Source organism: Ipomoea triloba, chromosome 4, assembly GCF_003576645.1.
Source record: "Ipomoea triloba cultivar NCNSP0323 chromosome 4, ASM357664v1".
Classification (NCBI taxonomy): Eukaryota; Viridiplantae; Streptophyta; class Magnoliopsida; order Solanales; family Convolvulaceae; genus Ipomoea; species Ipomoea triloba.
Genome location: NC_044919.1, coordinates 36,061,349 through 36,075,791, shown reverse-complemented (window position 1 = coordinate 36,075,791; position 14,443 = coordinate 36,061,349). Strand labels below are relative to the sequence as shown.

General features: G+C 37.1%; 3 protein-coding genes across 5 annotated transcripts; 1 reads left to right on the top strand and 2 right to left on the bottom strand.

The window, feature by feature from the left end:
- Positions 1-1,983: 1,983 nt before the first annotated feature.
- LOC116017503 lies at positions 1,984-4,793 on the top strand. The gene is made up of 2 exons (XM_031258109.1): positions 1,984-2,418; positions 4,133-4,793. The coding sequence occupies exons 1-2, from the start codon at positions 2,055-2,057 to the stop codon at positions 4,453-4,455; spliced, it is 687 nt and encodes a 228-aa protein (XP_031113969.1). The 5' UTR covers positions 1,984-2,054; the 3' UTR covers positions 4,456-4,793.
- Positions 4,794-4,846: 53 nt separating this feature from the next.
- On the bottom strand, positions 4,847-8,361 carry LOC116017502 (protein EMSY-LIKE 3-like). 3 transcript variants are annotated; one of them, XM_031258108.1, is made up of 9 exons: positions 8,086-8,361; positions 7,345-7,516; positions 7,138-7,247; positions 6,821-7,055; positions 6,530-6,697; positions 5,892-6,137; positions 5,730-5,795; positions 5,602-5,665; positions 4,847-5,099 (listed from the first exon to the last, which is right to left on the bottom strand). In XM_031258108.1, the coding sequence occupies exons 2-9, from the start codon at positions 7,441-7,443 to the stop codon at positions 5,068-5,070; spliced, it is 1,020 nt and encodes a 339-aa protein (XP_031113968.1). In that variant the 5' UTR covers positions 7,444-7,516; positions 8,086-8,361; the 3' UTR covers positions 4,847-5,067. The 3 variants fall into 3 exon arrangements, with proteins under 3 accessions (XP_031113968.1, XP_031113965.1, XP_031113967.1); XM_031258105.1 differs by having other exon boundaries at positions 6,530-6,706; positions 8,086-8,360; XM_031258107.1 differs by having other exon boundaries at positions 6,530-6,706; positions 8,182-8,360.
- A 738-nt stretch (positions 8,362-9,099) lies between these two features.
- On the bottom strand, positions 9,100-13,878 carry LOC116016241 (putative late blight resistance protein homolog R1A-3). Its single transcript, XM_031256398.1, has 3 exons — positions 13,861-13,878; positions 13,602-13,667; positions 9,100-13,012 (listed from the first exon to the last, which is right to left on the bottom strand). Exons 1-3 carry the CDS (start codon positions 13,876-13,878, stop codon positions 9,173-9,175), a joined length of 3,924 nt encoding a protein of 1,307 aa, XP_031112258.1. The 3' UTR covers positions 9,100-9,172.
- Positions 13,879-14,443: the final 565 nt, after the last annotated feature.

Here is a 14,443-nt window from a genome sequence, read left to right as displayed (position 1 = left end):
GACACAATATATACGCTATATGCAATTGCGATTTGTGATTATGGTTTGTACTTGTGTATACCAAAAACGTAAGTCGCACACTTGCATTCTTATTTTAAAATATATATATATATATATATATATATATATATATATATATATATATATATATATATATATATATATATATGGCTAGTACAATAGTGGAGAACAACATCATAGCCAACAAAAATGAGAAACAATATATATATATATATATATACACACAAACACACACACACATACATATATATATATATATATACACACACACACACACACAAACACACACACACATATATATTTAGTAGAGAACAACCATAGAGATGATCTTATCAACCTAATTAAAAAAGTAAACTCAAACTTCATCGTCCACGAGATATTTAACGAGTTGTACAACGTTACTTTCTTCACAACACGATTCTGAGAAACCTACTTCCACTTCTCATCCATGTTCAAAGCCACCATGTCACAAGAAGATGAAGGAAGGATGATGGTGAAACAAGAATTGCTCTGAAGATATGCTATAAACGTGATCGCATGCCATATTATCCCTCAGTAAACAAGTAAAAGTGAGATGGTAGGGATAGAAAGTCCATATAGTATGATGCCGGAACAATAATTGTTGTGAAGATATGCTATTGATGGGTAAATACCCCCAAGGACTACTGTAGAAATATAATGTATAGTCCGTGTATTATTGTACCATAAAAGGTCGGGTGTCCCTTAGAAATTGTGAAGGGTTAAATGTAATATTATATTCCTGCAGGGTCAGGTCCTATTTCTATATAAAGGACCTGACCCTCATGTTAATGGCATTCTGGATCGGAAGGACTCACTGAGCTCTTTCCTTCTCCCTTCCATCTTCTTCTCTCTTCATGACCAGGGAGGAAACATGCTTTTCTCCCTTCCTTATCCTTCTATATTCATACACTACATCATACACAATCAAACACACGTGGTGTAAATCCGTACCACCGTTTACATTTACACTACATCATACACAATCAAACGTGATCGCATGGCGGAACAAGAATTGTTGTGAAGATATGCTATAAACGTGATCGCGTGCAATATAGTATGATGGCGAAACAAGAATTGCTATAAAAGTGAGGTAGTAGTAATCCTTACAATGCAGTATCTTACTGAAATACAAAGAGCCAATATCCACTAAGGCTCGAATCCACCCCTTCCATCTAGGAGTGCAAGTAGGTGCCACTAGACCATAAGATATAGTTTCTAATACTTTTAAAATCCAATCATTATACTATGGACCAGGGTTCACAGTGCGTTGTGTACCAAGATGCATGTATATGTGTCTTATATTGTAAGTTTATTTATATTGTGTGTATGAAATTATGTACTTTAAGAGTATGAATTATGTACTTGAAACAAATTAATTATGTCATATGTTATGATTTGTTGTGTCTTGTGTTGTAAAATTTTGTGCATATGAACACAAATGATGTACCTAACTTATATTTGAAAAATAAGCAAATATACAACACATGCATGTGTTTTGTGTCATGATTTTTTGTGTATTGTGTTATAAAATTATATACTTTATAAGTATGAATTATATATCTCTTCATTTTGATCCATGGTCACAATGCTACGTGGACCGTGGTCATGATATAAATTGCCTTCAAAATTGACAAATTATACCATGGACCAAGACTTACCTTGCATTGTAGAATCATGCTCCAAAAATAATCTTCAGATTTTGTATTTGTAGTTAACGCATTTTGTACTTGCAGTTAACAATTTTTGTATCCATAGCTACTATATTATGTGTCAGCAATTATCAAGTTATTTATTTACATGTACAAATTTTTAAAATCAGAACCAAATCAAAGCCTAATATTTAAAAGCCCAAATTACAGGTAAAGAAAAAAAAATGAAAGCCCAAATGACAGGGAAAAAAGGAAAAGGCAAAAATAGGAGGAGATTCGTGGTTTGAAGTTTGATCTCCATTCTCCACGCCCTCTTTCTTTCTTCTTCCAATATCTAAAATCTCTCCTGCTTAAAGACCAGAAATGGATAAAAAGTATGCAGTGCAGTATTGCACAGTGGAGACCAGTGATGGGTGCAGTCTCCACGCAAGAATCTTCTATTCACGAAGAGAAGAAGCAGAAGTGGTTGGGGAAAGGAACTTGGTGTTGGTGTTGGTGCACCCATACTCCATATTGGGTGGATGTCAAGGTCTCTTAGGTGGGATTGCAGGAGGGTTAGCGCACGCAGGTTATAAAGCTGTCACCTTTGACATGAGAGGCGTGGGCAGATCCACAGGGAAGCCGTCTCTCACTGGCTTCAAGGAAATCAGGGATGTTGTTGCTGTTTGCCAATGGGTCAGTCGAAATCTGGACACTGATAGGATTTTATTGGTGGGCTCTTCTGCAGGTACTATTCTTTCAAATTTTTTTTCTTTGCTCTTTTAATCTATATAGATTTTCAATATGCATATATTTTTGATGGATATGTATTGTCACTTATTGATGTTAGATTGTACAGTGTAAATAATAATGCAATGTGTTCTTTTCCAAATCTTCTTTCTGCTGATAATTGGCTAATATCAATATGTCATGGTTTAATTGGTGTTCATGGGTTTGGACTTTGGTAATTTCATACATGAACTATTTAGCAGAGGTTATTTTCTACTGAGCAAGTAGAAAGAGTGGATGTTGGTAATGTTTATGGAGTCTAAACAAGCTTTTGCATAGACAAATAAAGTTTCTGTAACAAAATGATATGATTAGGGTTAAAGATAAGTTGCAAAAAAAGCTTTGGTGTGATTATTCCTGTAAGTGCTTATCATTCATAACCTGAAAACTCCGTGCAACTTATGCCTACTAATGCAGAATCCCAATGAACTGAGTAATATGATGCAATTAGTTAAAGGGCTAGAGGACTTGTTTGAGGTACTAAGGAGTTGGAGCTCCGCCCAACACATATTAATTTCCTGAACCTATTTAGTGAAGGAATCTTGAAGCTATAGCTCTGCTGTTTTGGAGTCGCAATATGACCTTAGATGCCATATTGCCATCTACTTCCATTCTGCCAAGTAGTATTAATGATTGCACTTGAGTAAGCTTTGATATTTTGGTCTTCTGTCAATCACCAGTCACCACCTTCTCCTTTTCTAGATAGTAGGTCCTTTTCTCAATTCTCAGTTTTTCACCAGTAGTAGCCAGAAAACACCTCTGGACTAGGATGCGTTTACAACTTTACATGAAGCACATACCTTTTCACCACACAAACAATATGGAACACATGTTGGTAACTTTCGGGTTAACTTTGAGAGCATCTCCTTAGGTTGATTGCGTTTTGTTTGAGTGACTACTTAGGTTATCTTCAACCACAAGCACAGTTTAACAAACATAAAATACTTATCCATTTAACCTTTTATGCACTATGCTCAGTGGATCTCTCTATTTAGAATTTACAAATTTGCTGTACTAACTCATCCAGAAGGCACTTTTAACTTTTAAGTCTCATTTGACATTTTGCTTCAGTTCCTTCTAAAACTGAAAGGCCTGGTGTGTTTAATAGGAGTATACTTTGGTCATGCTTCCTAGGTTTAAAACCAATCTAGTTGGTGTACGCTTTGTAGATATGGAAATTATATAATCATTTTCAGTATGGAATTTGCTGGAAACTGGGTTTTTAATGCTTTCTTGTTATGCAAATTGGTGGGTGACTGGCTTGCATTTTAGTCATGCAGGAGGTTATAAAATATGGAGTATATGTCTACTTTCCCTTTTCTTGTTCAAGACTCGAGAGTGTTGGGCTCAAGTACCTTGTTTATGCTTGAACAGAAGGATTTTTTTTTTCTTTCCTTCTTACAAAAGGCTTCTTATAAAAATGAAGAGCATGTGTTGGTTTATGTTTAGCCATTCTGGTCTCACTATGTATTTATTTATCTTAAATAATATTTTTGAAGATGAAGTTGCGTTCTGGTCAGCCCCAGCTTATCTCCTTTCTGTTTCTCTGTGTGCATGTTAAGATATTGCCCTTTTTTGCTGCCATACATGCTCATCTGGAATTAGTGTGTTTGTGGACTTCAAACGAGTTGATCTTGGATTTTGTCATGCTAATGTATCTGATGTTCGAGCAGGTGCACCAATTGCTGGCTCTGCTGTAGATCAAGTTGATCAAATTGTGGGATATGTGAGCATAGGGTATCCTTTTGGCTTCTTGGCCTCAGTCCTATTTGGACGACATCACAAGGCCATACTGAAGTCACCGAAACCAAAGCTGTTCATTATGGGAACTCAAGATGGGTTCACCAGTGTCAAGCAGCTGAAGAACAAACTAAGTGGTGCAGCTGGACGCACGGAGTCCCATCTTGTAGAAGGAGTAGGCCATTTCGAATTGGAAGGGCCGGCCTACGATGATGCCATGGTGAACTTGACCTTGGACTTTATTAGATCATTGTAGATTTCAGGGCTCACGCTTCATATCGATCGTGGTTTCTAGAAAACAAAGGTAGGCTGTATACATCCTATTCCCTCAAACCATGCATGATTGCGGGACTTGCTTACGGAATCTGACCTTCGCTTCCTGGAATGCCACTTCGAGTCCTTAAACGAAGGGAGGAGGGGTTGGCACACATGATATTAGCGCATCGCACGTCTTGTATTGTTATTTTGAGCCAAGATCAGTTTTAGGGCTCATGAACTTTCTTTTGTTTATATGAAGTTTTGGTGCTGTAGAATAAGGTAAATATTGCCCTTGCATAAATTAGTAATCTTGCAGTTGAAGCATGTTGAAAGAAAGCTTGCTATGGTTATTCAGAAATCAGAATCTCAGCATATCAAGACCATAATCATTTTTATAGGAAATGTAGACCTTGTATATATATATATCCAGCATACTTATACTGAATCAAATCTCAATTTACATTTTTGTACAAAGAAAAAACTGAGCCAATAAAGATCTCTAGGTGAGTAGCATTGTGAGATAGTGATACAGGTGCCTTGAAAACCCTGGTCAAGATAATGCCATAATCTTTCTGAAGCAAATTTGCAGCAACCTTTGCTATTCCTCCATTCATGTTCTTCTTCCACTTACAGTCTTGTGAACTGATACAGGACATGCAAGTGTATCATGTATCATCACCATAAAAATAAAACGAAAATGGATTACACAACTTTCAGAGTTCCAATAAGAAATTATAATAACAGGAAAAAGAAAATTTCCTAGCATGCTAGATTGCCAAGTATCATGCAGAAAAGGTTGGAATTTAGACTAATGAGTTACTGGAAAAAAGAACTCTACATCTATGAAACTGGAGAAAGCAGTATGATAATGCAAGACTCCAAAGTAACGGCTAGAAAAATCTGAAAATACAGGTGACGAGTTTAGGCGAACTCAACTATCATGTAGTTGTGACGAAACCAAGTAATGTTGTCTCATTAATAGAGTGCATGAACTAAACAAGCAAATCAGGTCAAAATTATAGTTCAGTTGCAATATTTTACGGATTTATTATCTGCCAGATCTATACATCCAAAAAAACTGCTTCTTGTGACACAATACACTTCTTGATCAATCGGAGTATAGGAATATGCATTCATATATTACCACTTTCACCATCAGATGCCTCTTCAAGCCTCCCAATCGCATCAACAAGGGCTTGTTCATGTTCCTGGATATGAAGACAAATAAGAATCTCTGCAAAAATACCAATCTAAAGATTTTTTGATACTTACTTTGAGAACTTTCTTTGATTTCTCTATTACATCAGGTTCTGGATAATACGCACAAACTTTCTCCACCTAACAGAAGTCCCAGGCATGGGAAATTATTGTTATTTCATTCTTTTATATTAACAAATAACAATATGGATAAATATTGCATGTTCCATGAATTACCTGTTCTAAGAGAGTATCAGTGTGAAGTATTTCAATGTCACCCATAGATCCCTTCCCAGTGCCACTTTGTGTTGGAATGATATTGTTCTCTAACTGAGACTTCTTAACTCCTTTACCCCTTCCAGAACCAGCAGATGCACCTCCACGAACCACAGACTTCTTCGATGCTTGATTTTTTCCATTATGGGAACCTTTGGAAGACTTTCTAGGACCATCACTTTCCAACTGAATGTCATCAGGTGATATCTAAGAAACATGGAAAACCATCAGTGGCAATAGATGTGTGCATTACCATTCTACTTTGCTTCAGGGGGAGGTAGTGTATAAAAAAGGCTATAACTTAAGGCTAGAATAAGAGTGTCAAGTTTAAAACACAGTAGTAGAAAAGGTTATTCTTTCAGATTTTTTGTTTGGTTGGGAGTAAGAATGTGTATTTCATTAAACAGAGAACCATACAAATATACAATGAAATTCTTCAAAATGAGTGACAAGTAACAACTGAAGTTTTTAATATCATTTCAGTCAAACTTCAACATTCTGAACCAGGCAATTTTGAGAAATTCACAGGCTAAAATGAAGCATACTCAAGGGCTCCATGCAAGAGAATTGTATGGCTAGAGCCTAGAGGTGATGCTTACTTCCAGTGGATTATAGTCTGTTATAAAAGCCTCATAGATGTTTTCATCTTCAGTCCTTGACAAAACTTTTCTTCGAATTAATGGATCAAAGTTTGCTGTCCCAACTGGGCCTGAAGAAGTCTGAACAGGAGGAGCTTGGTGCCTTCCACTGAAACCTGTAACTGGGTACTGCATGGACTTTATAAAAAATGCAGCCACAAATATCTTACTTCAATACAATTGTGAAAAAACTAAAGAGAGATATGTATCAATCTGTTGCATCTGTTGAAAAGGTTGAAACAACCAACTTACAGGCTGTGGGTTTTTTCCCTCAGTTCTTGAGAGGCCTCTTTTGGGGATTGATGAAGATGGTTTATTAGATAGATTACATGCTGGAGATGGTGCAACCAAGGGTAATGACGCTTTTGACTTTTTCTTTTTCTTGTGTGATGATGAAGTTGAACTTGGCACCTGATCATGGGAAGGCTGAAGCCCACCACTTGCCATCCCAGGTTGAAAACCGCTTGCTTTCCTCTTCCTCCATTGCCTAAAAAACCAGTTAAAGCTTGTCAAGTCCTATACTCTTAACTAAAGATTGCTAGTAACAGGGTGTTAACAATTTGCCATGCCTTATCTTCCCAATGATGTCGTCGGCATTGACCCTAGACAGAAGCTCTCTGTGTTCCTCATCCGATACTCTTAGCTCTTTCCTAAGTTCAGTAATTAAACTTTCTTGCTCCTAAACAACAAAAAAAACATAAAAGGTCATTCAAACTTTAGTTTTTTAAATAAAACCTAATGATTAACTAAACTCAGTCAATAGCAAAGATGTAAACCCAAGTAATGGCATCGGCTTGAGCTTTAAAGGCACGCAACACTGAAGTGTATGCTTCTTGCTCAATGTGATGTATTTGCATCTCCATATCGCCAGGCATCTATGCAGTGCTATGGGCGCAAAATCTATACATATTTCATACACGACAGCTCAATCCCTTGTTGGCATCTTACCTGCAGAATAATCAGAAACCATTACACCTCAAGGTTCTGGTACATTGAGATAAAGCAAATAGTACTATGATCAGATCATTTAGATGCATAATGCAATGCCTATGTTTGATTCACATAAACTGGCACTCCTTAGTAAACAAAACAAAATGCACATAATGTGGAAGATAAAGACATAAAGTACAGTGGAAAATATAAAACACTATACACAGAATTCCTTCTTATTTTCAGAAAACTGAATGACAACAACAAAAAAAAAGTTTCTTTTGTATTGGAAAGCATTTACGAAAAATTCAAACAGAAACAGTTCAAAATATGTCTCTGTGTTTTCTCTTATCGACAGAAACTCTAATCACTATTTTTGTATCATTATTCACAAGCAAGATTTTCCCAGAAAGTAATTGTTTTAAACTTTATCGCTTTTTGTTTTTGGAAGTTTTCGAGATTCTTATTAAAACCAAGCAACATTTTACAGAATTCTTAGCCCCGCAATAAATAACAAATTTTTAAAAAAATAGAAAAATATAAATTAATCCATCACAAGCATATTTTAAATTGCTTTCGAAACTCACCCCCTACCATCCGAAAGAGCGTTGTTCATAAACTAGATTTGAGAAAATATTGAGCTGAGTTTCTATAAAACATTGGCTCGCATGGAGTGGGACGACCTTGTTACAGTGGGGCGGATGACGGTGGCCGGGCGCATGGAAAAGGCGGTGATCGCTTGATCAATGTGGGAAGAAGGACAAGGGGAACGGTGTCGTGTAGTCAAAGTTTTTCGTTTTCAGTTTTGCTTCTCTCTTGTCTCTAATTTCATATTTTCTTTTAATTGTTCTATTTTAGACGAAAACAATACTCCTCAATAGTTTGTAACTTTGTATACGAACCTCTCCCATTATTAGACATATTTTCTTTCAAATTTTAGTGGTAATATATGATATTGAATTATAATATTCATACAAATTTACACTAATTATGACTCTATATACAAATATTTTTCAATTATAATAAAATAAATAATATTATAATTGAAACCCCGAAAATGTGTTGTCTATACAGGTTTTTGCTTTACTTCCAAAAATTGTTTTGTCGTGTTAAAACGAAATGAGACTCAAAGAAGTGGTATGATGATTGGTAGGAAAATTGTTATCTTGAGGTTCATTACTTAATATGGTTAAAACTTGTAAAAGTGTGACAAATTGTTGGAAATGACATCTTACTCATACTTACAAAAAAATCAAAACAAGGCAATTGATTGTTCAACCTCACACTTCAATATATATTTACTAACAAGCTGAGGTGTCTTTGCCTCTGGATAGTAATACTAAACAGAAGAAAAGGACAAAAGACATGATTTTACATTATTCTTACTAAAATGACATTTAATTGGAAGATCAAGTCTAGAACAAAATCAATAGTCAAGTAATGAATTTTGGTTAAAGTAAAAGTCAAAGATAACAAATGATAATATGCCAATAACGAAGGACCATTCATAGGATTAACTCTTAAAAATATTACATGTTATACGATGGTCTCACATGAGACTTATTCATACAAAAAAAACAAAAAAAAAAAAAGAGTAGTAATTGAATAAATTTACACACCATCACTTATTGAGAAAAAATAAAAATAGACCACTTATTAGTTTATGAGTGCACATTATATGTTGTGTTGTCGAGGATAAATGAGAACCTCCACCTTCTCATTTCCAAGACCCTTTTGTTCCTCCTGGATTTGCTTGGCTGAAGATGCAGCTTCGACGGTGCACCGGCCCACCTCTATCGTCTGTAACGTATTGTTGTCTGCAAACCCAGACGGGATCTCCTGAAGCTTTTTACAGTTCCTCAGCACCAGATGCTGAAGCCGGGGGAAGCTATGGCCTTCGGCGTTCCATCGAACAAGGTCAAGGGAGTCCAGTTTCAAGAATCTGAGATTAGGAAAGCTTTTGCAGTTTTCATCCTCATCCTCACTTGTCATGTCCCACTCTTCCCCTGCAAAAGCCCCGTTTAGTAGTTTCAGAACTTCCAGGCCCCAAAGCCTCTGAATTGCTGAGATTTTAGCCCATGGCAAGCCAAATTTCGAGAGAGTCAGCTTTTTGAGGTTCAGAGGGAAATGGAGGTCGCACCGGTTCCGTCCACTGCCATCATATATTACCTTGAGTGCTTCAAGTCTTTCAAGAAAGTCAAGCGCTGGAAACTGATTGGTGCCACCTCTAGACCTTGAGAATCTGCATGTTAGTTTTCGAAGCCTGTGGAATATCCTCATTAAGTTCTCAGTTTCTTTCCCACCTCTGAGAGATAGTGTGGAGAGAGTCTCAACATTGTTGTCAAGAAAATCTTGATCATACTTGTGCAGACAAAATGGAGGCACATGCACATGTTTTAGCTTCGGCATGTCCCATAGATTCATGGGCATTGCAACTCTTTTCATTGTTCCTTTCACAAGAAACGTTTGCAGGTTCCAGAGGTTTTCTATTGAAGATGGGACTTCCTTCATACTCCCCCAAACAGCCAAGTATCTCAGTTGAACTAGCAGCTCTATTTGACTGGGGAAAGACTGGCCCATATTGATGCACCCCAAATCCAATACTTTCAGAAGTTTGAATCCATGGAAAATGGTTGAGACGTTGTACTCCTGCTGCGGGTGCCAATCAGGACGGGCAAATATTAGCAGAGTTCGGGCACACGGACCAGAAGGCCTGGCAGATAGAAGCTGATTTCTTTTAGAGTAAATGCATAGTCGATGGTGCTCATATACTGGAGAGCCAGAAGATGGAGAATGGTGAGGATCAATGCCATGGTCTTCTGGATAAGGTGGGAGGCTTGAATCCCCATCTACCCAGTGCAGGAAATTTTCTTGTTTTGCTTTCACGAGGCAGAAATCTCGCAGTAAATCATGAACCCGACAGGCTTTCACTCCTCCTTGGGATCTTATTTTGGCTACTAAAACCAGGCTTCGATCGATAAGATCCATCAAGTAATCTTCGCCAACCTCCTCCATGCTCCTCGTCTTACTTTCTTTGACAAATCCCTCAGCAATCCATAACCTTGTCAGCTTCGAAACTGGAATTTCTTTGTCCTCTGGGAATGCTCCAAGATACAGAAAACAGCATTTCAAATGATCAGGCAAATGCTGATAACTGAGTTCGAGTACATCAGTGCATTCTTTTGCCTCTCCAGATACAGTTAAATTTAACTTTTCAAAGACTTGGTTCCAACATTCTTCTGTTTTGTGTGTCCTCAGTAACAGTCCTGCCACCAGAACAACATACAGTGGAAGTCCTTCACACTTATCTGCAATTTTCCGTCCAACTTGATGCAATTCTGGAGGAAAAATCCCATTTCCAAATATCTTCTTTTGTAACAATTCCCAGCATTTATCGTTGGATAGAAACCGAAGGCAATGTGGGGTGCTACCATGCTTTATTTCTGAGGCTATTGCTTTTACTCGACTAGTCAACAAGATTTTACTTCCATTGTTTTCATCCGGAAAAGATCTACTTATGTCTTCCCAGGCCTGGATATTCCATACGTCATCCATGACAATGAGATACCTTTTTCCCAACAAGCTTTGATGTAGCTTGTGAGCTAAATCACCACTGCTCATGTTTTTGAAATGGTTATCTTGCTCGCTAACTTGACTTAGTAGCTCAAGCAACACCTCTCCTTTATCATATTGTTGAGAAATACAACACCAGGCTTGAACATCAAAGTGCTTGGTGATTCTGTTGTTACTGTAAACTTTCTTGGCCAGAGTTGTTTTACCAAGTCCAGGCATGCCAACAATCGATACCACATCCTGTTGTCCTTTGCTAGTAAGACGACTCACCAAGTCTTTAACTTCACCCTCCAAACCCACCACTACATCTTGAATTTTGGGAGTACTGGCTTCTGAATTCTGGCGACTAGGAGCCCTTGCAACAGGTGGGTGTCCAATATTGCTAGTTTTCTTGTGGCTCATAATATGACTTGCCTTTCTCTTAATTAGCCGGATTTCATATATAAGATCATCCAAAATGTGACTCCATAAAGTATGGTCACCAACTAAAAGTGAGTGGAGGGTGTATTCCACCCTATAGGCCTCTTGCATAGTATTCCTCCTAAGATTGGTCAGTTCATCACACTGCTCTGCAGAATCATGAAGCAAATCTCTAAGGAATACTAGGTCTTGCTGAATTATTTTAATTTGGTCCTTGAGAGAGCCATCTGAAACAATCTTATAGTAAACCAACTCCTTCAAATGATGCAAGAGAGAATCAATAAACCCCAGCTCATCAGTCTTTGGGAAGTTAGTGTAGGAACTCCTTGGGAAAGTGATGAATACTTCTCTGATTTCGGTGCTTGCTTTTCCCATCTTTTCTAACAAATATGGTAGTGTGAAATGAAGTTCCCTAGCATGAAAAATGGTTGATCCTGCCTCCTTAATCATAGCCTCTATACGAACCAAGAGACGAGTTAGTGTGAAATTCTGGGCATATTGTTTTGGGGGATCAATGAAAAAAGCAATCAGGAACCTAAGCTCCTTGTGAAGACTGTCAATTTGATCTTTCATAGGAGCCATAGAGCTGTTCTTCATCTTTCCCTTCTCCTTTTTCTTGTTTTCTTTTACCAAGTTATTCTTCTTCAAGTTGGTCAGCTCAATCAGATCTTCCAAAAGAAAGTTGACAAAGCCTGCAACAAATTCATCCTGCATCATGCTAGATGATGATCTTGATGCCATTAAAGCTTTAAGGACACCAGTGTAAATCCCGGTGACCTCCGGCTTGTGAGGCTTGATATTCTCTAGCAGACCAGTAAGCTTCAAATTCATTCCATGTGCTCCATTTGCATCAATGGTATACACCCAACACTGGTAAGAAAGATATGCTGCTTTGTCAGCCACAACATCGTGGATATGAGTTAACAGATCCTCCATTTTGTCTTGCTCAACGCAGTTGGCTTTAGTAAACTTGACAAAGGACCTTAGATATCTGAGCTTCTCTTCTAGGGATTTGATCTTTTCCTTCACAGAGGCAATCAAGTTGGTTTTATGGTGTAACAGATCACTCATATTATCTATGAGGGATTGGATGATGTCTGCTGAAGTTTCATCACCTATTGAAGTAGTATTAGTTCTTGACCTGTATGGTGGAATGGATGTATAAAAATCTCTAACTCCTGTCTTGTACTTGTTGATCTTTTCCAGAATATCATTACAGCAAGAATCTGCCTCGTCTTCCAAATAAGCATTTGTAGAATTGCAGTATTGGGAGTGAAGGTGATTTCTCGCTTCAACAATAACACCTTCAATAACTGACAAGAAGCGTTTCGACTTTGGATTCCTATCAGCTGATCTATTAGCCATGCACCAGAAGAAAGTCTTCAAGAATCTCAGCTCCACCTTAAGGGACCTTAGTGGAGCAGTAAAGGTAAAATTCTCATTATTCTCAATGTTCTCCAGGCACTGCAAGGGATCATCTTCTAAAGGATAAGCCATCTTCCACTGTGAGAGGTCTTTATGCTGGAAACAGGAAACAAAAAAAAAGAAATAGCGAAATGATAAAGTTGTGTCTGAAACTACGAGTTTTATTTACATCGAGTACTATGAATCTGTATGAGCACAGAACATTTGCAAGACATCCTAGTATCAAATATGTCATTGGTTTTGCACTGCTTATATGAATTTACATGACAAAGTTAAAGCAAACCATTTGTTAGAATGACAAATCATGCATTCTATAGCACTGAATGATATATTGTACAAGAAAATTTGCATTTCAATGTGATAACCAAACAGGAATGTAAAACTAATGATTCATTTCACTACAGAACTATAACATCCTCTATCTTAAACACTCCAGAGAAAATATACCAAACTCAACCTAAGTGGCATATCGATTAACATATGCATATGATCGAATATATCACATGCAAGAAGTTTACGTTACATAACTTAAATTGATCTATACAAGAAAAAGGTAACTTAAATTGATCTATACAAGAAAAAGTGCTCTAATTGCCATCACCAATCAATCAAACATGAATCATCCAAACATGTACAAGCATCTAAAAGAACAAGGGCAGGTACTAACTAAATTCAGAGAACTAACCTCTTTTGTTGCACTTAACAAATATCTCTGAGTTGCATGGCCTCCTTTTTCTGATACATTTTGCAGCTAAAGATTGTAAAGATCAGTAGTTATGAGCTTATGACTCAAGGGATATGACTATTCATTTATTCAAGAATGTCATCTCATATCAGGGTTATATTTTACTACAAGTTGATTGCATTATTAGCATACAGACACAGCTGGAAAATTAAATTTATGATGTTTTCACATTCAAGTAATATGAAGAAACTAAGTCAACCTTGCCAGCAGCCTCCATTTCTGTTTATTTATTTTTAGTATTACCCCACTTAGTTAGAGTAGTTGTTTCATGTGCATATATAATGTGAAAACATGGAATATACAGGAAACAGATCAGGCCAGCAAAAAGGCTAATAAAAAACTTTTTCAAAAACTTGTACATATGAACGGATTAAACAGAATGAAGAACAAGTTATATTATATCAACTCCAACCAAAAGCAACTTTTGTCAAACAGCTTATCGGCATATTTTTTCACATCGAGAGAAACAAATTCTCCACCGTTGATAGAGTGAACTGATCGAGGAAGCTCTCTTCCCGTCTTCATTTCCCATGTTTTTGGAGTCTATTTCAATTCCTTCCCGGTGGCGTGGCCAGTTCTGGCCTGTGGGAAGCTAATGGGATAGTGGAGGGAAGGCTTAAAAAATAGGGGAAAGATGAATTATTGTAGTTGTTTTTTGTTGTGAAAAAGATAGGACGATATAATACAAAGAAAATATAACATGTAGTAGTACATTATTTGAAAGATCCTGATGGGTAAATATGCACATGTACTAGTCGGTCCGTAAATCACCTGTCCGTCGG

Bases quoted from the DNA above. Each gene is read 5' to 3' on its own strand.
- LOC116016241 (XM_031256398.1), bottom strand. The intron at 13,013-13,601 runs GTTAGTTCTCTG...TCCTGTTTCCAG, and splicing joins TGTTAAGTGCAACAAAAGAG to CATAAAGACCTCTCACAGTG.
- LOC116017502 (XM_031258105.1), bottom strand. From the start codon at position 7,443: ATGCCTGGCGATATGGAGATGCAAATACATCACATTGAGCAAGAAGCA. The intron at 5,796-5,891 runs GTAATTCATGGA...GACTTCTGTTAG, and splicing joins CTGATACTCTCTTAGAACAG to GTGGAGAAAGTTTGTGCGTA. The intron at 5,100-5,601 runs GTAATATATGAA...GTCCTGTATCAG, and splicing joins GGCATCTGATGGTGAAAGTG to TTCACAAGACTGTAAGTGGA.
- LOC116017503 (XM_031258109.1), top strand. From the start codon at position 2,055: ATGGATAAAAAGTATGCAGTGCAGTATTGCACAGTGGAGACCAGTGAT. The intron at 2,419-4,132 runs GTACTATTCTTT...ATGTTCGAGCAG, and splicing joins ATTGGTGGGCTCTTCTGCAG to GTGCACCAATTGCTGGCTCT.